Here is a 24,709-nt window from a genome sequence, read left to right as displayed (position 1 = left end):
CTACTACCTCAGAAGACTCCCAAAGGTGGGGCAGAGGGCCTGATTTAGAGTTTGGCAGACTGGTTTCGCTGCCACAAACGGGGCACCTTAGTATAAGCACATTATATCCAATGCCACTACTAAGGGGGACAGGATTTCCGCCATATCTGTTACGGAGTACCGGTCTGTCAAACTTTAAACCAGGCCCTGACTCAGTTACTGGCTCACGTCTATGGCTGGAACTCTGATCCGAAGGAGGATGGCATGCCAATTGTTGAGGTTGTGACAACCACTTTGAGTTGCAATATGTCTCCTAGTTCTGGCAAAACACAAGCGAAAGGTTTTTGGAACTCCTGCTATGGAGCACATTTATCAGAAGTCTGACGTGGTTAGGGCATGGGTTCAGGCTCGCCACAAAAGGAGAAACAACCATTTACTCTTGCCCTCTCCAGATGCACTTTTTGTAAGCAGTGAGAAAGGCCCAGCCCAGCTTTTCATCTGGACAAGAGTACATCCCTAAAATCCTAATTCCTCTCTGCTCTTTTTACTACCATGTACCCTCAGTCACTAGAGTCTGCACACATCAGGTGGTAGACAAAGCAACAGGCCAGTTACCACAACAAACTGGGGACAGGAGAGGCAAGTCCAGACCAGTTGAGCAAAGCCTGTGCAAAGAGGGCCTCAGGCAGAAGATCAACAGGTGCATTTTATTCAAGAATAAAACCATTGTCTAATTCTAAACTTGAACTACTACAAAGTACAGAGTGCCGATGCTCAGTTCTACATGTAGAGTTTTCGAGGAATTTGGCAAAGTTTGTAAGGTGAAAACTGCTCATGGATAAACTATTTGTAATTTTGGTTAGTCCTACTTTCTCAGCTGATTGCCCTTTTCTTTTATTGTAATCACTAAGGGGCACATGCATCCAGCTAGGAAATTGTGATTCCTTAATAGTGATTAATTAAGAAATCACTATTAAGGAAATCGCAATTGCCTATGCATGTAGGTTTCACTATAATATTAGTGATTCCTACCTATGGGCCTAGTAGGAATGAATGGGATGGTATTCGCAATTTGCGAGTACCAAATAGGTACTCACAGATTGTGCATTCAATTTGCAAGGGTAATAGGGGGCCAAAAGGTCATCCTGATGCACCCCAATACAGTTAAGTGTGCACAAGTGCGCACATACATGCCCTAAGGGCATGTGTGCGCCACATGGCACTTAAAAAAATGCAAAAAAGTGAATTTTTCTAAGGAGTTGCAGAATAACACCAATTGAAGGTGGCGGTAATTTGGGAATCCTTAAAGAAGGGTTGCAACTTTTTCCTGCTTCCTGCGTTGCATTTAGGGAATTGAAAATTGCGATTCCCTAAATGCAATGACAAAATAAGTAATCGCATGAATTGAGATTCCCTATTTTGCAATTTGCTTTGGGCTTGATGCATCCCAAATAGCTCAATACCGGTCGCAAAAGGGCCGATTCTACTAATCGGCCATTTTGCGACCAGTATTTTGCTTGATGCATGTGTCCCTAAGTTCTAATGGAGAGATTCATTTAAAAGTAACATTAATGGACATTCAAAGTTTTCATATCATAGCTCTATTTTAGTCTCTCTCGGTCAACTGGAATTTCAAAGGTATCAGTGGGTGAGGTCTACGGCATGGGGTTTAGCCCCATACTTGCCCTGCCTCCAGACTAGTCAAAGATCCACAAGACTTGGACTGCACCTCAACTACAAATAGAATGATTGACAGTCAGTGATACAGAGACGAGAGAGTACCCAGTCAGTGATATACATTCTCTATCCATCCTTTCTGTGCTCAGGAAAGACACTTACATTTAGAAAAACGTTGGTAGGCTCAGAAGGAGGGGCTTGCATATGTCTTACATTGTCAAATGAAACCAATTTCTTTCAAAGTGTGTTCTCATGTGCTCAGTAGCAGGCCAAGCATAAGGCAGTTCACACACAAACTAACTGTGAGCTGGGCACTGGGAGGAAGTGTTCAGCTATTTGATCCAAAAGGAAAGATGCAAGAACAGGCTGACAAAAGTCATAAGAGTCCAGACCTCAGATGAATCTTAAAGTAGCATTGACATAGCCAGGTTTTGGCTCTAAAATGCCGAGCTACTGTTTTTGCTAATGCTTTGTTCCAACACGATGCATGTGCATGCATACGCATGGCTGCCGATCTTCGGATGGGTTTCTGTTTCAGATAGCAGCTGAATCACAAGCAAGTGTTGTGATGCATGCAAATTTGTACATTGTGACAAATGCACACACGTGCGCTGTGATTTTGGCAGCCATTTTTAATTTACAGATCTAACATGGTGAGCGACCATGTTACACCGGGAAATTAGAATGGAAAAAAAAACAAGTGTCGCAAGGCATGAAAAGCAAGCAAGGACCTACAAGCCCTTTCCAGCTCCTGGACCCTGGTAAAAAATGCATACATATAGAACCCCTTTCAGGCAGTCGCAGTGCACGCAGTGCTCCTGATGTCCCGGGGCCCGACCTACTAAGGATCCTGCTCAACTGGGCCAAGTACCCCTCCTGCACTTGATGCTCAGTGGTAGCTTAAGTCGAGCAGTCAAGACTCCCTTGGGGGGGGAGGGGGGCTGTAAATCAAGGTCAATGGACATGACTTATAACTCACAGTGCAACCAGTGCAAACAATAAATCAATGTCTGGACACATACTTACGTTTCTAAGAAAAATATGTATTTTATTTCCAACTCAATACAGGCAAAAGAATACAAGAGCAACAACACAAGTCCCTTGAGGTCAGGGTTCTAGTCGATGTCAGGCAAATCCCTATCCCACCCTCCTTCGTGTAATGTGTGCAGGGTTATTCCCTATTCATTGGTGGTCACATCCAGGGAGTGCTCACTCTTAGGCTGTACTCAAGAGTTTTTTTGACTCTTCAGAATTTAGTCAAAAATGTCTATGGTGCAGTAGCACTGTTAGCAGCAAGACCCCTGAGGCCCAACGGGTCCAGTTCCTCTTCTTACCCACTCCGGCAGTATAGAAGTGTCCAGGAGTGCAGTGAGAGCCCTCTCCGTGGGAACTCCTGAGTGCAAGTCCTGTTCAGCAAACAAGGGCAGCGTGCAGTTAATGTTGTAGCATCTTGAAGGTGCAGGCGCCCTCCTCTGAGCAGCGTTGCAAGTTCATCCAACAATCGAGGCTGCTCCTGATCAGCCAACTCGCAGTAAGTCACTCTTCCCATAAAGGGGGGATGGCCGAGGGGGATTCTCCGGGTCCCGACTGGTGCTCCAGTGAGGGTACGACGTCCTCTGTCAAAAAAACAGAGGGGCCCTGCAATACTTTAGGCAGGGGACCGGTGGAAAATACAATGAAACAGTCAAACAAAAAAATTATCACCGTACCACTGATAACTGGAAGCGTAATATCGTGCCTGGGACAAAGGTTCCCAAAATGACCAAGCCTCAAACATCAAAATAAGATAAATGAACTAGTGCATTAATTTATGAATATTTAATACAAAATTCTCAAAATACATTTAAATTTCCTATATAAATACTTTCAATAAATACAAAATAACCAAAACTAATGCTCAATTGATAACGTCGAACACAAGCATTCGTCCCCCAATCTAATTACATTCAAAACTACTCATCCATACCTACTCCATCCCACATTACTGAGGCCATACACAGACAACTATCACCTCTCACACACTGTACTATGTTTTATTTGTAAGTATAGCATTGTTCAGCAACACAATTGTCAATACAGAATGTGTGTTAAAAAATGTGATGGAGTCTTTTACGAAACAAATACAAAGATTCCCTTTTCATATATTTTTTAGTAAAGAGACTGGAGTCTCTGAGGGATCCAAGTCAGAGACAGTGGGTGAGCCACTAGGAAGTCTTCATTTTTGGAAGGAGAGAAGAGCAATCCAAAGAAAACTTTACAGTTTTTAACAACAGTTAACGGCCGTCCTTCCAAGGATTAGAACACAAGTTATTAAGTGACCATTGATGAATCAACTAGAGGGCCTGTAATAGAAGAAGAAAAAATTCCTTCGACCAAGAATAACCATCATGAAAAAAAGAAATAATGCAAAAACTGTGAGAGCTTGAAATCGCCCATTGATTAAAGCGACTAGCCAGCAGCTAAACCAGAGTGGTTTTAAATGAAAAATTGTCCTGAAGAAGGTGACGACCTATATCACCGAAACGCCGCGTCGACATATTTTTCTTTGTTTAAGTGTATATTGTTTTTAGATTATGAAATGTTTTTTTATGAATAAATGTGATGTTTTTAACCCATGATATTTGTATAAATAGATAATAAATCTCGGAGATACACCTAAAAAAATTGTTTTGTCTCCACATTTTCATTGGTTCTACTTGATGTATGATATAAACATTTGAAATAGATTTACCTTGCTTAAATTGTAAATTTGTTAATCCTGATACAACCTCAGATACAACCTAGTGGCTCACCCACTGTCTCTGACTTGGATCCCTCAGAGACTCCAGTCTCTTTACTAAAAAATATATGAAAAGGGAATCTTTGTATTTGTTTCATAGCATTTAACCCCTCCCTTTTCGAAAAAGGGTTTCTCCTTAAAAACTTTTTTCATTGCCAATGGAGTCTTTCACCACATTCATGCCACAAAGTGCATCCATAGGACCAATCATGAGGAGTCCAGGAACTCATGATCCCTAAAGCAAAACGCTCCAGCTCCGGGGTGCTTTATATCCAATATTAAACTCTCCTGGGGTCATTGTTTTCGTTTTCATGCCTCTGAAACTTAGGGTGAGTTTTATAAGCCTTGGGGGAAGGCTGCTGTGCCTCCCGCAGCCTCCCACACGATGAGACTAAAGTGTTAGTAGTGCCCTTCCTGTGCTTCCCACACGATGTGAACAAAGCGTTAGTGGTGCCCTTCCTTGGGGCTCCACAAGGAAGTCTGAAAGTGAAGGCAGGCCTGCACAGGGCATTATAGGGCAATCCATAGCACAAGCCCACATTATGGGCAGCTTTGCTAGGTTCTAGTGGCTTTCCGCCACAGGCATTTTCTTTTGTTATGGGGCTGCCCAGTCCCAACCGGCACACTTCGATGCTTGTTTAACATTGGAGGCCCCAAGGCCACGTGACCCCAGCCGGCTCCCCACAAGCAACTCCTGTACTAAGCAGGAACATGCATTTTTCATTAGGCTCCCGCTAAGGCAGGAACAACTCCTTATCTGCTTCTGTGGCAGGACAGCAAATTGGGTTTTTGGCGCACCCTTCCTCCAAACACGGCAAGAGGAGGGCAACACATGCATTGACAGTGCCCCTGCCTCATGGGATGGGGTCCATGAGAGAGAAGTGAAGACTGTGCTAGCCCAGTTGGGTCTTTTTTCGTTTCTTTGTATTGGGCCCAGGGGATGGTGTCCCCGGGTTCAAAAGAACATCTGGGGAGTAGGGCCCCATGCACGCCCCTCTCCCCAAATAATTATCTCTCACCCCAAATAATTATTAAATAAAAATGTGTAGATTCTCGGGGACTTGGCATTACTCAGGGGAATTGTATAATTGTAGGGGCGAAGCCCAAGTGGTCCAGTTTCTCGTCATCTTTCTTCATCTTTAAAGTCTTCTCCTCTCCTGGCTCCTGGTGTTTCTCTCCTGCCAGTTGGGGCTTCTTGCACAGCCCCTACCAACCAGCAGAGTACCCCCCTGCTCACACCCCAAGCTCCAGAGCCTCCTGGCTGTCTTGCAGTGCACTGGGGGTAGCAGTGAAGTCCAGATCTTTCCCAACTGGTCCTCAGAAGGTATATGGGGGTCAGTACCCTGGGACCTGGAGAGGCCCATTTTGATCTGGGGTCAGCTGTAAACAAAGTCTTTAGTCCATCAGGGGCACAAGTGACTTCTCCATCCAGCTGTCCATGGGTTTGATGCCATCACCTTCCAGGCCCAAAGTCTTCCTTACTGTCTCTTCCCAGTGCAGGGGTTTATAAATGCGGGTGGAAAGTTCTAGATGCCAGGTACCCCTGGTTATACTTAGGATACCACATCATCCCTTCACATGTAGAAGGTAGGACCCTACAGCATGGTTACCCCCACTTTTTGCCTGGTGCAAAGCTGTTTTTGACTAGTCTGACTGGGATCCTGCTAATCAGGACCCCAGTCTATCTGATTTCTCCCTTAAACTGTTGTGGCTACTACTTAGGCACATCTCAGATTGGATACTGGTGTACCCTTATCAGTCCCTAGTATATGGTACTAAGGTACCGAGGGCATAGGTACCCCAGATGTCCTCCATGGGCTGAAGCATGCATTATGCCCCCCATGGGAGACCCATCAAAATGATGCAACTACAAGCTTGCCATTGCAGCCTGTGTAAGTTGGTGCTAGCACCACTTGCTAAAGATATAGGTTTCCCATATCTAGGGTCACTGCACTTCAATCAATCAATCAATCATTGCATTTCTAAAGCGCGCTAAAAACCCGTGAGGGTCTCAAGGCGGTGGGAGGGGGGGGTGGAGCTGATACTGATCGAAGAGCCAGGTCTTGAGAAGTCTTCTGAAGGCCAGCAGGTCCTGGGACTGTCGTAGGCTGGTAGGGAGGGCTTTCCAGGTCTTGGCGGCGAGGTAGGAGAAGGATCTGCCGCCGGCGATGGTTTTCCGGATACGAGGAACTGTGGCGAGGGCGAGGTTGGCCGAGCGGAGGCTGCGGGTGGGGGTGTGGAAGCTGAGTTGGTCATTGAGGTATGTAGGTCCGGTGTTGTGTAGTGCCTATAAGTCACCCCTATAGTAGGCCTTATCCCTCCTGAAGGCAGGGTGTTTGGTTCTAAGTGTGAGGGTGCCCCTGCATGAGCAGGACAACCCTATAGCCTATGGAGACCTTTCTCCCAGATTGTAAGTGAAGCAGCAATACACCATATAGAGGGGCACCGCGTAATTATGCGATGACCATCTCGAAACTGGCTGCACCAAATCCTATCATGTTTGGTATCAGACATGTTGGAATCATGCCCCCACACCGTAAACGGTGTGAGAGGTATGATTCCAAGCACTGGAAGAGCCCTCTGTTAGGCTCTCAGTGTTCCCGGTACCAGCGTTCTAGACCCGGGTAGCACAAAATGGTTGCTGCCGACGAGCGTCTCGATTCTGCCCTCCTGCTGCTGAGTCAAGCTCGAGCAGGGGAAGGCAGAACAATAGGCATCCTGTCACAGGGAGGTGTGACAACCTTCCAGACAGGATTTAGTGTATTGGGACAGGAATTGGTGCGCTTGCCAGCGCAACTAAGTATGCATGAGGGGTACATTTGGTGTCTCCGTGCCTAGTCCAGTTCAAACTAGCTCTGGGAGCCTGTGGCGCCTGCTCTGGCACGAAACTGGACAAAGGACATGGGAGTAACCTCCCGCCTGTCCAGACCCTCCCCTGGGAGGGTCCCCTGAATCGTCCCTAATCCTTTCCTAAGGGTACTTAAGGGATTGCCTGTGGGTGGGTCCCTAGATTCGTCGTGGGACAAGATTCAGATCAGACACCATTTCTTCTTCTACCGCCTGGGCACTCTGGACTTTGCTGGACTTTGTTTGGGCTCGACTTCGTTCCCCTTCCAGTCTGCTGCATAGTCTGTGCTTGTGGACCATACAGGAACCTTCCAAGGCCTGTGAGCATCAAATACACCTGAAGAAATCTCCCTTGAAGTGAAGGAGTCAACTAAGTCGACTGGTCTGCTAATCCTGAGCTCCTCTGTACTCCGAAAGGTTCTGCAACACATGTTGGTTCTCCACAGCTCTCGAGGCATGCCCTGCCCTCTTACCAAGTTTGAGGCCAGTAATCCTCATGGGGGCTGCAAAAACCGATCCCCTGTGCAAGGCGCCAAGTTGCAGTTGCAAAGGCTTGTTGGCTTCCTTCCAAGAAGATCTTCGGGCTCCAAGTAGCCCCAACCTCGAGCACCTCCAGTGACTGGAATCTTTGGCCACACCACATCGTTATGCATAGTGGTCTGCATCTTTTGGTGAGCTGCTTGAGGTCCTCTCACGACTCCAGTGCCTCCGGCCTGTGGGTCCGTTTGAGGGTCATCTTTGTTTCTTTTGGGCTCCCCTGGTTGCTAGGCCTGCCCTGACCCCCCTGTTTGTGGTGAGTCCCCTGGACCTTGCTGGTCCTGACACTGCCATATGAGTAACAAGGACCCCCTGTTGAATCAAGAATATAATTCCTAAGACAGGCTAAAACAAAATGAAAAATGAATTCCTAGTCAATGTAATTAAACAGCATTCCTCATTCTAAAAAACAGAGACAGTGTAACAACCAGACGATAAAAAATGTAAAATTTAATGACAAATATTCAAAGTTGGGATTATGTCATTACATTAATGGATTAAAAACACAAGTTTATTAACACAGTCATAATTTGTCTAAACCTATGCTATACATATGATCTCGCTAAAATAAAGGTACAATATAAAAACACAATACTGTGGCATATAAACAATGAGTCTTCGACGCGCGTTTCGGCGTGAAACACATCTTTGTCAGGAATAGCCACACAAAACTTTATGTGTATAGGGATCAATATTTAAGGATTCTTGGAAAAGGAAATATCCGAATATTTTCTTCTGTGGAATTAGACCTCAAAATATATCACGACTATTGAGGAGGTATGATGCAGAAATAACCATCTCTGGGCATCCGATATAGTTCATGAGTGAACAATAGTTTAAAAAAAAACAATCCTGGATGAGCGATCTGATATTAAATATGTAGATTTTCACAATAAAATTAATTGTAGTATACCATGTTGATGGCGGTTAACTAATCGAAGAAAATCGTTTCCTTTATGATAAAACTCTAATATGCCTAGCGACGCCTTAGGAATAAATTGACAGCATCCTGGTAGTAGTCTTCGACTTCTGCGTGGGTTGCATTTGCCAAGGATTGTTGGTGCTCCCGCCGAACTCCGACCCCTCAGCACTCGACATCCTGCATGGGACAGCTTGTGCATGGCTCCCGGTCTTCCTCAGCGTCGCCTGGTCCTCACAATTGCAGATGGTCACCGTCATCTCTCCTGCAACTCCAGACATTGGTGGGCATTCATCTTCCAGATCTCGTGGTCACTCCTGAGTGACATAGACTCTGTTCCTTTGCTTGCAGGTACCTCTCAACTAGAACCCACCTTCAGATTCCACCAGGCACTTTCTCAGCAGTGGCATTTTCCTGAAGTCCTCCATTGGGTTCGCCGGCTGTTTCCGACACCACTTCACACCTATGCACCCAGCTTCCCTGATGTAGGTAACGTGGGTACTAGGGTATCCAAGGATGGGGTGGCTCTCCAACCTTCAGTCTTCCATGGGGTTTCTTCAAAGTCCACTCGGAAAGGTCCTTAATCTTTAAAATTCCAACCACAACTTCCAAGTCGATTTATACGGAGCAAGCGGTTGTGTTCCCACACTGCACACGCTCTCTGTGGGGTGCCTAGTCACTCACCTTGGGTGGTTCCTTGGGTCCCTAGCACTTCTACGTCCTCTCAACATTGTCTTGACCCAATTTGTGGTTCTTATACCACTTACTTAGTGTATGGTTTGCCCCCCCCCCGGGCCCACTGCGTATTTCATGCTATTTACTGTATTTCTATGCAAAGTATTGTGTGCATTGTGGTTATCTCCGGGTAGGAGATACCTAAACGTGTTAGAAAGTATTATATCATAAATGCATATCTTTTATAAATACCTTGTGTGGTTCTTTTTCTTTTAATCTATACTAAAAGATTGCTTTCTGGTAAAACAAGCTGCTTTACACTCCTTCTGGACTAAACCTGAAGGCTGCTCTCCACAGCTACCACTTCGAGAGCTATCTAAGGTTGTCTAAGACCTCTTAAATCCCCATAAGGGTGGTATGAACTGGTGAAGGGTGCCCACTTACATTAGTGGACATCATATACCAGGACAGCTTCTGTCCATGGGTTTGCCATCACCTTCCAGGTCCAGAGACTTGCTTACTGTCTCTCCCCAATGCATGGGGTTTATAAGTGTGGGTGGAAAGTTCTAGATGCCACATCATCCCTTTGCCCCAATCACAATCCTATTTCCCAGCATTCTAGAGCAACCTAGTATGGCAGAACCCTTCTTCCCATGCGGAGGGCTCCTGTGTCCACCAATTTTTCCTCCCCTTCAAAGATGGTGCAGAAGCTGTAATACTAGTTCTCCTATTTTGCCTTTCTCTCCGCAGATAGTATCTATTGTCACAAGTTGATTGGGGCCCTTTCAATGTGCCAGTTTTTACATCTATGGATAGGTTTATTGTTGTCCCCTGTCTTGTCTTAGAAGTCTTTTATTTTTTATTTTTGGGTTTATGTTAGGCCACTTCTTGCCTTCATGTGTCTATTTTATCTTGAGCATGTCCGGCTTACCCTCCTAAAATGGTGCCATAGTTTTGATTGTTAACTAGACACTCCAAGTTGGAATTTCTTTATCTAAGATGGCGCCCTTACATTCTCGTTATAGTTTCTCATTGAACACAAGCGGGCCTTGTTGTAAGCCCTTCTCACAGCACGTGTTTTTTATTGAGAGGCCCTCCCTGCGCATTACTCTGTGTAAGGCATTTGGCAGTTGTTTTGGATTCTGGCCCAGTATTGCACTGGGCGTGACCGGCTCGAACATATTGGAAAGTGGTCCCAGTGGGTGATAGATTGGGATAATGTATCATCTTTGAGTCCCTTTTCCCCCCTCTTTTGTTATTTATATGTCGCGCTGGTGGGCGATGATATATCTTGGATTCGTCCTTTAGCTAATAAATATAGTGGGGGGTTTGGGACCACACATGTATCTGTTATTTTTTATTGTATTTTCTTCTTTAGGCTGTCCCTCTAAATAGGTACCACCCTAACTAGGTTTATACCTTTGGATGTTTATGGAGCGCTCAATTAACTAGTTACCGTTGGAGTCGCAGCCGTGAGATTTAAGTCTGTGTTGTAATAGGTTTATTAGTTACTCAGTCGTTTGAGCAGCCTATTGATTTAATAATATATTTTGCTTGGCCCACATAATCTTCAGGGACGTATGGGCATTTGTTTTAAGTTGAGGGGTGTGGTATGTGGTGGTATCTTTGGGTATAGTTGTAACCTTTGTACACAGTCCAACATTAGTTACCACTGGCGGATGAATCACCCAGCACGCCATTAATTCTTCTGATTGTCTCATGTCTTCAAATTTTTCTTCCAGTGGGCTAGCGTAAGTCTGTTTACATTTATTCAATTTGTTGTTCTCAAAAGATTTCTTGGCTCTTGCCCCCTCAGTTGCCTCACTATATTTACTTGTAGTGGACGTCTGTCCCCCTGTTGAAGCCTTGGAGTAGCCCCCGCTAAACGAGCATCCCCTGTGGGCGCCTAGCGGCTCCCAGTAGAAAAATATGGCTACTTGCCTATCAAGCTTGGTTTTCACTTAAATAAATTTTTTTGTCCCCAATGTATTGTGTATTGCGGATATATGCTTCGCACTGCAGTAATGTTTCATGAAATGCTCCTTTTTCCTCATCTATTAAAGGGTGTTGGCCTGTGAGTGGCTGCCTCTGTTCGCCCGTGGTTCTATGTAATATCTTTGGCTACCAGTCTTGGTAGCATTCCTTTCTTTGTAACCATCATAGGTATGATTTTGTTTTCCTATGCTTGAGCTGTCACACGCTCAGCTGGTGTAGGGTACTACTCTTCACGACCCATGGTGGTCCTATTACTCTGTCTATTAGAAATAACATGATCGTTAAACATACTCACCCAAGATTCTTGGCAAGGGTATTCCCTTTAATTGAATGATATGCTGCGTGTTGTTTTCACATAGTGTAGGTTGTTGGAATACGTGTCTTTTATTAATACAATGTTATATGTCATTTTTTAATTTGAGCCCTTTTATGATATCAGACATTCTTTATATTTTGTGGACGGCCCCCGTGTTCTCTCTGTTTGCTTGGCATCCTATATTGTCTGGTTTGTCCTGTTGCACCCTGAAGAAGGTGGTCAATATTTTGGTGTCTCACCGAAATGCACATCAGCATTACTAAAACCTGAATGCAAATCAGGAGCAAAGATTGTCATCACTATGATGAAATACTGTCATGATGAAATAACTGGAAAGTTTTAAACTGCGCTGTGTACCCTACTTTTGAATTGCTTTTCATGAAAATCAGGATTATTGTATTGTGTTAAGCAAACTATGTGGTAATTCACCCTGTATTTAAGGGCATCATTTGGTTTGACAAGCCATTTTGTTTTTAATGGTTTGTAGTCTGAATGAGTTAGAGTGAATGATTTATGACTGATTGAAACGGATGCAAATATTTTAGCAAGAGTGGAGTGTCAGGTGGCTTGTTATAAAGTACATATGTTTGGTGCATTTTGTGATATGTTTCTTCTGATAAAACATGATACTATATCTATGTTATATACAATTTAAAAAATCAGAATTAGATAAAGAAAAAATCATTTCAGTAATAAATGAGTTTACTATGAATATCTTGGCTCAAGAACTTATTATTATATTAAATATCAAGAATTACACCAATGTTATGATGTGGAGTTGGTAGATTTTATTGCTTTTATAGTTTGTCTTCCTCTCCTTAAATTGCTTTACAGGAGCCCTCTTATGTTTAGTAGTCCACCAAGAGCTATGGCCATGGAAATCATCAGCCCCTCCTCTCTGGTCACTTTAAACCAGTTCTGGGGCAGCTCCCATCTCTTACTATGATTGGAGGCAGCCTGACTAGAAGGGCAATAGAAATTACTGTGAGTGAGACTCAACCACAGTAATGGTAAAAAAACAGATGATCAAAAGCAAAAATCCTGGCGGACTAAATGGGCCGAACAGATTTGCTTTCCGTTCAAGCTATCCCAGTTGGTGTTTGGGTCATCCTGTATGTGCTCCTACTCACAGACGGACTTCCAGTACTGCACGTGTATCTCCAACTTCCCTTTAGGTCATGTCTACCTCTATTGTGTTGTGAAGAATTAAGGGGTGCCAACCCTGACCTATCTCCTAGCCTTGGGTTCCTTTGGTGAGAGCTAGGATGTTATATCAGTAGTTGGTGTTGACTGGGAGTCAGAAGGGATATTCCTGTTTGTTGTGTGGAGGGTATCCCAATTCCTGAACCTGCTATCACTCAAGTAGGTAGTTTCAGCTGGCCCACTCGTTCAGAGCGGCAACAGTCATGCAGTGAGACGGAGCTCACTCCATGTGCCCATATACCAGTCAGGATCCCATGAGTTGTATCCTGAGTGCTGGGCAGCTAGAAGAACAAGAAGCAGCTAACCAGTGGGTATTTTTTGTTTTCCCTCATCCAGATTGCATTCTCACCTCAGTAGCAGGGTGTAGGGACACCTTTTCAGTAAAGGAGTGATGGGGCAAAATGGGTCCACAGTCCCCAAAGCAATTAATGTTTCCCTGGCAGGCCAAAGTGGGTAGGGGCCTTAAGGTGCCTCTAAGCACTCCTCTCCCAGTTATTTCTTTTCTCAGTTCCAATGCCTCCCAGCCCTTTGCTTTGTCCTTGCTGGACCCTGCTTTTCCCCTGTTAATGGACTAAGCGTGGGGGCAGAGAAGAAATGACTTGCACCCCCACTACGAACACCTCAGGGTCTCGAGCAGACTGCACACTCACCTCTTAGTCCTCCAGCTGTCTCCCTCCCACAGCACCCTCTCTGCCCATCCTTCAGCAGCCACACTCTCTGTGAAGGTTTAACTCCTGCTCTCAACACGTCACTGAGGCTGTGTTGGCAGCCGCAGACTGTGCAGGTAGTAGCGGTGGGGCGGAGGGGCTGGGCAGGGGGGATTTTGAGAGAAAATGCAGAGGGAACATTAAATAAATAATTAATTTTCCCTCATCATTGTCTTCCTGGCTCCTTGGCTAGAGTCCACAGATGCCATCCTGATTTTTTAGCTGCGTCGGTCTGTTCCAGTTCCTTCCTCATCTAAGCTTATTACAGACACACTAAATACAGCAGCAATTCCCTTCTGTCTCTACTTCTTGGGGAGGTACATTCTGGATTCTCATGTACCGGCTGGAATTCAGGATTGCTGCAAATCGACACAGTCCAGCCGGGGCTGCAGCAAAAAGTGTGATCCATCTTGGCCCAGGCCACAACCCCCGTATGAGGGAATCTTTTACATCTCCAACTCATCAGATACTAAAATCTTTATCTCAGAGAAACATTTTATACAGAAAGCAATTGTTTTTGTTTCTTTTGTTTCACTACAGCAGACTTTTTATTGCTATATTCAGGAATCAAAACCAGATCTGTTGGCATTGCCAATGCCTGTTACTTAACTGTTGCCCTGCTATGGTACATGCTTCCATGCTAACCAGCGGTGCTCAAGAACTTACGACTTATTGTATGCCTGAAAGCAAAACCACCAACTTGGCTGTCAGAACTGACTGGAGAATAAAATCCAACCATTTCCACAAATAAAATGAGTGGGAAACCTAACCTTCAAAGGACAATTAACAATACCGCAAAGCAACCTAAGAATAATAGCAGTAAACAACAAAACACCTATAAAATGTATCCAAAATTGGTAGTTTACATTACCTGCACCATTTGTCTGAAGACTTTTCTTGCCAAAAATCCTCGCCACCATTTTTGGATTATGGTCATTAACTTGTGAAGATACCTGAAAGTATCCAATGTAAAAATTGATAATAATGTAATATATGTGTATGTAGACACACAAGAAAAAATACAATTATTTTGTACAATACAGTATAATAATGGATAATAGAAAATGGAAAGGTTGCATTTTCTCTCACAAAGGTGCCGATTCACTAAATGTTAGTTAGGAAAGATTTACATAATTGCATAGTTTGTTGCTATATCTCGTATATGTGGAAGTGACCCTTGCCATGTGTTCCTGTCACAATATATATCTGTATATATATATGCTATTCACGTATTTATTCATACTTACTTCTTGAAAGTCCTGAATTCATTGGTGCTCTTCCCACACTTCTTGCACAACTTATGCCAGTTATATTAGTTATAAAGGCCTGATTTAGAGATCAGGGTATGGTATTTACTCTGCCAGGGAGGTGCAGTAAAATACTTTGTCTCCCTGACGAATTACCCATATTCCGTATTTAAGTGTTGCCTACGAGCCCTGCGGTTATCACTTAACATCGGCAAGAACCGCCTGTAGAGAGGTTCCTGTCAATTTGTTTTTTGACAGACGACTCTATTAAACACGATGGCTGCCTGTCAACTTTTTAACGTTTTAAAAATTAAAAAAAATCCCAAAGCAGGACTTCGGTTTTTGTTCTGTAAAAAATAAAAACGAATGGCCACCACACACTGGGAGTTTTCTCTCATGGTGTACGGTTCATTTAAACATTTTCACTGCCACTTACTGCCAGTTTTTTCATGGTGGTAAGGGAGAGTAAAAACTAGCCATTAACTGCCCAATCTAAATTGGACAGGCAGCAGAATAGCCAAAACTCTGAGAAGTATACCAGCGAAGTATTCAGAGTAGACTTTGTTGTTGACATTCTTAAGTTCCACCCACCTGTAAATCAGGTTGGCGAAAAAAGAGTTTGGCAGAGAGGGTACATCGTCATTGTTGCGAAACTCTTAACTCATTATCATATCCAAAGTTATGTGCTAAAACATGTGGACTCCTAAATGTTTGTCCCAAGTTACTCTTTTGTAAGTGCAGTATTTTGTTTACACTTTTATGTGTGTGCCTACTTTTCCAATCCTAGGCAGAATTTACAAGCATGCAATGTATGCCTTTGTCTCATATTATATGCACAGTGATCCACCTATGCATTTGCTTTCTACTTCTGTTTAATTTGGTCAATCATGCTTACTTTGCATAGACACATTAGGGGGCGCCTGCTTCTACCCAAATTTGTCAATGGACTCGATAGTTCTTCCACCTAAAAGTTAAAGAGAAGCAACTACCTTATTTAGTTATAAAGTTATTTTGGAAGAGGAAAGGTAGCATCTATTCCATACAATTTCAAATATGCATATAACGAATTCCAAATAATTTGTCAACACCTTCGTTTCAAAAGTTCAAAAAAAAAAAGCAAAGAACGAAAAGGATATGAAATTTAAGGAAAAATGTCAAATATTATTAGCATACCTAACCATAATCCCACTTCCTCAGAATTCTCTCAGGGCCAAAGGATTAAGCTCTTTGTGTGTGTATGTAGGGAGTGACCATTCATCAGAAGGGGTGCCCTGGTAGTTTAGGAGCACCCATATTTGTGGGTATTCATAAACCTTTATCTTGCCACCCAAGAATTGATCAGACGTTTCCTCCGGTTAACCTTTTGCGTGTGGCCATCAGCCAATGGCCGACGGCTTCCCTACCTCCCCACTGTGGGTGTCGGCCACTGGCCAACAATGGGGGAGGTACTCAAAGGTTTATTTTTTACTGCAGGAATGATTGGCATGCAGCGCGTTCTGACCTCATTGCAGTAAAAGTGAAAGTAAAACGAGCCAGTGGTCGAATCAGTGCTCAGGGGCATATCTCAGCCCGAGCACTGATTCCAATAGGAGAGCAATTGTTGGAAAGGGGAGAATCTCCCCTTTCAAATGGTACCTCTGCCCAGTTGATCACAATTTGGGGTCCGCCAAGCAGGGATCCACCCACTAGAGACCTGGGACAGGGGTAGTACCCCTTGGGCAAGGGCTTGTGTTCCCCCTAGGCAATTTGCATACTTTAGCCTTTTTGCCACCCTTGGGGGGCAGATCGGGACAATTACCCCCCGGGTGTGCCCCCCCCCCACCTCCGGGCCGTCAGAAAGTGCACTAGACACCAGGGATTTTTTTTTATATAGAAATATAGGGGTGAGGGTTGCCCACCATGGGCATGGTTATGCCCCCACCCCAAATAAATGGGGAAACAGTCTTTCTGCCCCACAGGTGCAGATTGGGGTAATAATCCCCAATCGGAGGGGGGGGGGGAGCAGAAAGCACACTAGATGCCAGTGATTTGGTTTCTTTAAATATAGGTTGGGGCAGCCCAGCATGGGTATTGCCATGCCCCCAACCCGAGTGAATGGGGAAGCAGTCCTTCTGCCCCCTTGGGGGACCAGATGCAGTGATCACCCAGATCTGGACCCCTGGGGAGGCAGAAAGCCAACTTGATGCCAGGGATTTTGTTTTTAAATATAGGGGTGAGGCCGCCCAGCATGGGCATGACCATGCCCCCACCCTAAGTAAATGGGGCAACAGTCTTTCTGAGCTGACAGGGCTATTAGCCCTGATATGCGCCACCCCCAGGGGGCAGAATGGCCAATAGATGCCAGGGAAAGCTTGTTGGAAAATATAGGGGTGGGGGCTCCCCACTATAAACATGGCTATACCACCCCCCAAATAAATGGCTCAACAGTCTTTCTGCCCCCCCCCCCAGGGGGCACAGATAGGGTAATTGCCTCTGTAATCCCCCCATAGGGTGGTGGAGGCAGAACGTCCACTAGATGCCAGGGATTTTTTTTAATTTTAAATATAGGAGTGAGGGCAGCCCACATGGGCATGGCCATGTTCCCACCCCAAGTAAATAGGGTAACAGTCTTTCTGCCCTTCTTTGGGGGAGCAGAAGCCCACTAGGCGCAAGGAAAAGTTGTTATTTTTTTTTAATATAGGGATGTGGGCTGCACACCATGGGCATGACTATGCACCCACCCCAACTAAATGGGGCAACAGTCTTTCTGACCCCCTGGGGAGCAGGTGGGGCTAATAGCCCCAATATGCGCCACCCCCAGGGGGCAGAATGGCCAATAGATGCCAGTGAAAGCTTGTTAAAAGATTTAGGGGTGGGGGCTCCCCACTATGAGCATGACTATGCCACCACCCCCAAATAAATGGCTCAACAGTCTTTCTGCCCTCCAGGGGGGCGCAGATTAGGGTAATTACCCCTGTTCTCTCCCATGGGGGGAGGCAGATCGTCCACTAGATGCCAGAGAATTTTATATTTTAAATACAGGGGTGAGGGCCGTCCAGCATGGGCATGGCCATGAGCCCACCCCAGGTAAATGAGGCAACAGTCTTACTGTCCCTCTTTGGGGGGAGCAGAAAGCCCACTAGGCGCAAGGAAAAGGTGTTATTTTTTTAAATATAGGGGTGGGGGCTGTCCACCATGGGCATGGTTATGCACCCACCCAACTAAATGGGGCAACAGTCTTTCTGCCCCCAAGGGGACCAAACGGGATTGTCACCCTGACCTGCACCCCTCGGGGGCAGAAAGCCCACTAAACACCTGGGACTTTTTTTTTTAATACAGGGGTGGGGGCTGCCCATCATGGTCATGGCCATGGCTCCACCCCAAATAAATGGGGCAACAGTCTTTCTGCCCCTCCAGGGGGCAGATGGGGTAATTACCCCTGACCTGCCCCCTAGGAAGGACAGAAAGCCCACTAGAAACCAGAGAAAGTGTTTTTTAAAACAATATAGGGGGGCTGCCCACCATGGGCATGGCCCCACCTCGATTGAAATAAAATTTGAAAGGTGGGGGCTGCTCAGCATGGCGATGCCCCCACAACAATTAAATGGTGCAGCAGTCTTTACATGAAATAATGGGGAGAGCCTTGCACATTCTAACATCAAGCCCCACCCTTATAACCTCAACAGCCTTTCTACTCCCTTGTGGACTAAAGCATCCCATCCCAATGGCAAGTGAAAGGACATCAGAATCTTTTGGATGTTGGTTTTACATAAGGGCCAGGAAAGTGTGGCTAATTCCCAATATCGTTCCACTTGCAATGGTGAATGGCACACTTTTTGGGCTTAAGTAGGCTTCCACCTGGGAAAACCTACCAGACCCAGACAGCTCTAAAAACTAGACGTCCGGGGTAGTCAAGGGTGGTGAACTTGCCATACATCCACACCATTTTCCTTTCCACAATGCCCTGCAAACCTCAAACTTTGACTAAAAACCCACATTTACCTCAGGTTTCTGTGGGTAAAACTCCTGAAATCTGTGGAGAGCCACACATTTCCTACCACACAACATTCCCTCAAGTCTCCTGATAAAAATGGTATCTGACTTGTGTGGGTGGAAACAATTTAATTAATAAAACTAATTTCCTAGCGCGTGCTGCATCACATTTTGCAATGCAGAGCACGCTACGAAATTTGTTTTATTAATTAAATTGTTTACTTACCTCCAACTACCATAGTCTGGTTTTTAGCACCCCCCCACCCTGCCCCTCCCCCTCCCCGCCTTTCTGCCCCACCGGAACTCCCTCCACGGACCGCGGCTGCCCACAATGCCCTGTAAACCTCAAACCTTTCCTGAAATCTCACATTTTCCTTACATGTATGTGATGGAAACTTTCAGAATCCGCAGGAATCCACAAAATGTCTACCACCCAGCATTGCCCCACTTGTGCTGATAAACACGCTGCACCACTTGTGTGGTTAGGCCTACTGCCTGCAACAGGAACAGATTGAAATTGAGGTCAATGAGAGTCTCCGTGCAAGGGCTCCCATTGACCTTGGTTTGATAAGACGATTGTTCTGTGTCCCTAGGCTCAGTGACTTGTGGTGTTCCCACCAAGCTAATACAGCCAAGCTAGCGCCAAGAAGTCTGCCTGTTGCCTTCACTAAAGGTGTTTACAGCTCTGCTTGCAAGAACCAAGTATCCCAGGAATTCGACGATTTTCCTCTGTGTCTAATACTTGTCTGTACCCAGCGTAAATGTACTTGTCTGGATATTTTGAAAATGTTGAGTCTAAAAATTAAAGATGTTAAATGCAAAAATACAAGAAATAACACATTAACCTTGTTGCACCTTCACTTAATTCAGTAAAAAATTATAAATCACTTAACATTTTTGTATATATATATATTGGATACCCTATCAACCTATAACAAAGCAAATGCTATACGGTATATATTTGTAAACAATACTACATCCAACATACCTTCCTCAGTGAGAAATGTGCACTTAGAAACAATAATATATGAAATGCAATGAGGGCACATAAATAGAAAAAAAAAACATTATGTAAGCAGGAGGGCCATTTTTAAGTGCTTCCGAATTTTTATTTGGTATGGGTTGCAAACCCCATTAAGCTAGTCGAAAATGCTTATACAACTCACATCATGGGTTTAGTATATAGAAAACACCTTTTGTGGTTGCAAACCCTGTAATTTTGAGTTGCAGGGATTAATTCGCAAAAGGCCTTTGAAAATCTGTCTCCAAGCTCTGCACAAAACTGCACACATAAATGCAGGGAAATCCATCATTTCCCAAACAATATATGTGCATACCGCACATTTCCATCACAATTTGTGCTGGCAATATACAGTTTACCCCTGCAAATGTTTTATTCTTATCTTTTATTTTTTTATACAAATAAGGGAACTCAGCCAGAATGGTGACATGTTTGTGTTATGATTTTAGTAGGGGGACCGGACTTGTGGTTGTGCCCGGGTGAGTGAAACTGTAAAAGGTGTTAACATTCGCAAACTGAAACATTTGAGGGTAATGACCAACAATTGTCATGTAGGTTTCCATCCTGGAGACGCAATCAAACATATTCCTGTAGGACAGGAGAAAGTGTGTTTCCAGGGCAGAAGTGGGGAGGACTAAACTTGTTGGTGGTTTAGAAGAAGGGACTTCTCCCCTGAAGAAAAAAAAGAAAGTGTACATCTGATTGCATTTACGAATGTGTAAATACTCACACGCTTGACTACTCCTGGAAGCATCCGACTATGGCAGATTTCAAACACTACGCCTCTGATTCTCAATGAATATAGTGAAAGTGCTCAAAGAATTTTATTATGAGTTGGACGAAGCGGTATTGCTGGGTGGCTTAAGTGACTTGGTGTCCCGTACACCTGAAAGGCGCAAGTCTTCTGAGATAATGTAATAAATGAGCCACTCTTGTGATTTTGGCACCCTCTGAAGACCCTCACACCACCATTTTAATTGATTTTAGTGTGTTCCTTAATGTAGGATGGTCCTGCATGTGCCTGCTTCTCTTCTGTTCTGTAATCTTGCTGTCTTTCAGTGGGAGCTGTTACTGAGTGGAACAGTCTTGCCAAGAGTAGAGCGTGTGGGATGTGCATTTGAAGGTGTGCAGTTGTGTAGGAATGTGTCAGTGGTTAGAATTATGAGTTCTTACTATTGGCTTTGACCATTTTGTTTTCTGACTTTATCTTGCTTAATGGCAGGGCTTGCCTATTGGCTTTGGCATAATCGTATGCCATCTTGCATTAGTGGCCTATGCTTCAGCGACTCCATCTTCTGAGCCTTTCTAGGTGAGAAGTGATGTTTTGCTTTCACTTGTTTTCTGCACTCTGTGTGCTAGTAGAAACCGGTTCTTATTAGAGGAATGTGCAGGCTCCTTCTCAAGGACATAGCAAAGGCCTGATCAACCAATGCTGTGTCCCCGACACGGAGTCGTATGGAATCTGATGGGAAAAGGAAGCGGGGCTTGCTAGAAGCTTCGACCAACGTTTTCATTTGTATTAAAAGGGGGAGCCTCCACTGGTCTGGTGGAAGTTGGAAGTGGAAGTTTTGGAAGTTTGGATTCCGAGTGAGGGCAGAGGTGTCTAGCTCGGATTGAACCCTGATTGCTGAGCTCTGATCCCCAGCTGTGTGAAGACTTCCCCCGGCCAGAAGTGGGCAGTGTATGCATCAGGTGATGTATTGAGTTTTGTGATTATTGCCATTGTGATGTGAGCCAGTGGCTGTGATCGTTTGAGGTGTTTTCTTTGTGGTGTGGGAGGTGCACATCTAGAGTGATCCTTTACTCTGTATATATATCTTTCTGATCTCTTGCAGGACGTCCAGTGTATCTTACCGAATATCAGTTATTGCTTGTTTATTATTCAGTATAATCATTGATTCATGCCATTTAGATTATAAGTTTGCTCAGTTATTGATTCATGTCTTTAGATTATAAGTTTGCTACATATATTTGAATTTAATGCATTTGGTATCCGAGACAGCCTTTGTTTAGAGAATATTATGTAATAAACCCCAAGCCTTATTCTAAAAGTGAAAGTCTTTGCATTTTGTTAAATAAAACTCTTTTTCAAAAGGTGTTGTTTGTTTTGTGTTGCAGTCTTGCTGTGCCAGGGGTGGTAAGACATGCTTAAAAGGGTATATTATTCAAAGTTGTAATGATATATTTGCCTCCCAGGTGGGAGTGCAGTGATTGGGTGTGGCTTATTGGTGAGAAGCCACATTCAAAACAGATATGTCCTCTTATCTGACTGCGACATGCTACCAGTCACCGAATTCCTCTAGTCCATCTTAGCAGGTTCTGAGCCTACAAGAAGCCAGAGGAGAAAGATATGAATCTGAACTGGTGTACCCTGGATTTCTTAGAACAATAACAGAGGCAAACAAAGCACGACAATAGTAAGATATTCCTACGCAGTGCTACATTAGGAACTCTAAAATTGGTCAGAATAATATTGTAAGCAAAACTTAAGGTCATACGTATACCATACGCCAATCTGGAACACCCCCAATCCCTGTCTCTCTTAGACCGGGTGGGAAAGGTGACTGATAACCTCAGGAAACTCTGGGTGGGATTAATCCTCGCCTCCGTGTCCTTAATAGAATTGAGTAAACACAGGGAGATGATGGACGGAGTGCTGAAACTTTTCAGACACTCTCCCCCAGTCACAGATCTGGGTAGAATCCATCATCATTCTTTAGCTCACTTCGCAACCTCAGTTCAGACCCAGCTATATGCAAATCAGTCTAGACTATGCCTCATGGGAACAGTCCACCCGAACTGCTAAGCAAAGTCTTCATTGAACTGGAAACAAGCATCAGGGGACCTGTTTCTGGGTAACACCCTTCATCAGCCAGGCTAGCTTGAATCCAGTGGCAAAGTGAGCAAGGGACCCACGTCTGGGCATACCCTGCCAACGCAGGGCGAACAATGCAACCACAAGGAGATGATGGAAAGAGTGCTGAAACTTTTCAGACACTCACCCACAGTCACAGATCTGGATTCAATCCATCATCATTATTTAGCTCACTTCACCACCTCAGTTGAGACCGAGCTATATGCAAATAAGTCTTGACCCTGTGCCTCATGGGAACAGTCCAACCCGAACCCGCAATGCCAGCTCTTCCCTGAACCGGAAACAAGCATCCTGGGACTGGTTTCTAGGTAACACCCTTCATAAGCCAAGCTAGCTTGAATCCAGAGGCAAAGTGAGAATTGAAACTTTCCTTAATGTCTACTATGGAAATTTTTCATTCTATGGCAGGACCGGAGGCGAGGATTATGCTCGTTCAAAGCTTGTCGACCACCAGGGAAGCCATGTCCATGACTGGATTGAAATAGAATCTTTTGAACATGGAATCTGAAGACCAGTCCATGGCATGAATTATATCCTCAAGGCGGACTCCGAGTGAAAACCCCGCCTTGGAGGCCATCGCCCCTCTGACTGAGTGGGCACCAAAGGGCGAAATTTCAATGCCCGCCTCCTGCATGACCCCTCTGATCCATCTAGCTTTGGTGGGGGAAGAGACCGCTTTGAAAGGTTTCCTTAGAAAAACTGAATAATTGGTTCTCCCTGTAGGGACGATGCTCATCTGTCATACTTTCATAAGCCTTCAGGCAGCGCACTATGCACAGTTTGGGATATTTGTTAATGGCAGGATACAATATTGTCCTGGAACCCGACTTTGTGTGTTGAGAAATATGGAAAATGACTCCTTGGGGGTTAAAGACCCGACCAGAGAGGTCCAGGGCCCTCACATCAGACACTCACCTGCAGAAGATAAGGCACAAGAGCATGGCACGTTTTGCTGATAACGCCTTCCCTCACAGGTATTATTCGCCTGCTATGACTTAAAGAGGGATAATGACTTGTTAACATTCCACAACGTAAAGTATCTGGGCTGCGGTGGAAGCGACAGATGAATACTTCTCATAAGCTTGCAGACAAGCAGATGTTCGCCCACCCTGTCCCATTGGACCGTGGCATGGCCCGCCGAAATCGCGGACCTGTACGAATTGATAGTGCAATATGCCAAACCTTCTGAAGCCAAGGAAGTCAGGAAATTCAGGATGTAGACCACTTCGCACCCCACGGGATCTTGATCTTTCCTACGGCACCCACACACCCACTTGGACCAGGCTGATCTGTAGCGTATTTTGGTGCCCTCTGCCCAGGCTGCTGATAAAATATTTTGAGCTTCTCCTGATAGGCCACGGAGTCTCCAACATTGCCAGTAATCCGCCAGGCCATGAGGGTCTTCCGATTCTGTAAGACCAGAGGATGAGGACCTTCCTTGGGATCCAAAGGGATATTCTAATCTTGGGGTAGAAGGATTGGAAAATCACAGGAAAGTTCCAGAAGAATTGGAAACCATACATAAGACCTCCAATAGGGCGTGATTAGCACCACTCTCGCTTGCTGTCTGCGGACCTGAGCCGATAGGCACATTATCATGGCGATCGATGGGAAGGCATAACGCACCTCAGTCGACCTTCTTGGAGGAAGGCATCCGTGGCTGCTGCCAAAGGGTCCGGCTTCCAGCAGAAGAATTTGGGAAAGTGATGGTCTAGGCGCGAGGCACAGAAATCTGCTGAGAACAGGCCCCACAGTGATTGCAGCCTCTGGAAGACTTGAGGGTTCAACTGTTAGAGGCTCATATCTGTCCACACCCTGGAATACCAGACCACAATAACATTGGACGCCCTGGGAAGGTACTCCGCTGACACCAAGATATTGCGGTCGAGACAAAATGTCCAAAACTCCTTGGCCAAATCCGCTAGCACCTTGAACTTGGTGCCACCCAGGTGGTTTATCT

At 44.9% G+C, this 24,709-nt stretch overlaps 1 protein-coding gene across 2 annotated transcripts in view; it reads right to left on the bottom strand.

Annotated features, from left to right (window-relative positions):
- The window catches only part of SPATA17 (spermatogenesis associated 17), a 705,361-nt gene that overhangs the window by 593,388 nt on the left and 87,264 nt on the right, over positions 1 to 24,709 (bottom strand). For both annotated transcript variants that reach the window (XM_078647122.1, XM_078647123.1), the window contains exon 3: positions 14,506 to 14,587. In XM_078647122.1, coding sequence (XP_078503248.1) covers positions 14,506 to 14,587 — 82 coding nt within the window. The remainder of the gene's footprint in view (positions 1 to 14,505; positions 14,588 to 24,709) is intronic.

The sequence above is a fragment of the Lissotriton helveticus genome, chromosome 6, assembly GCF_964261635.1.
Source record: "Lissotriton helveticus chromosome 6, aLisHel1.1, whole genome shotgun sequence".
Taxonomy (NCBI): Eukaryota; Metazoa; Chordata; class Amphibia; order Caudata; family Salamandridae; genus Lissotriton; species Lissotriton helveticus.
The sequence above is the reverse complement of the archived record's forward strand: the minus strand, read 5'-3'. Positions and strand labels throughout refer to the sequence as shown.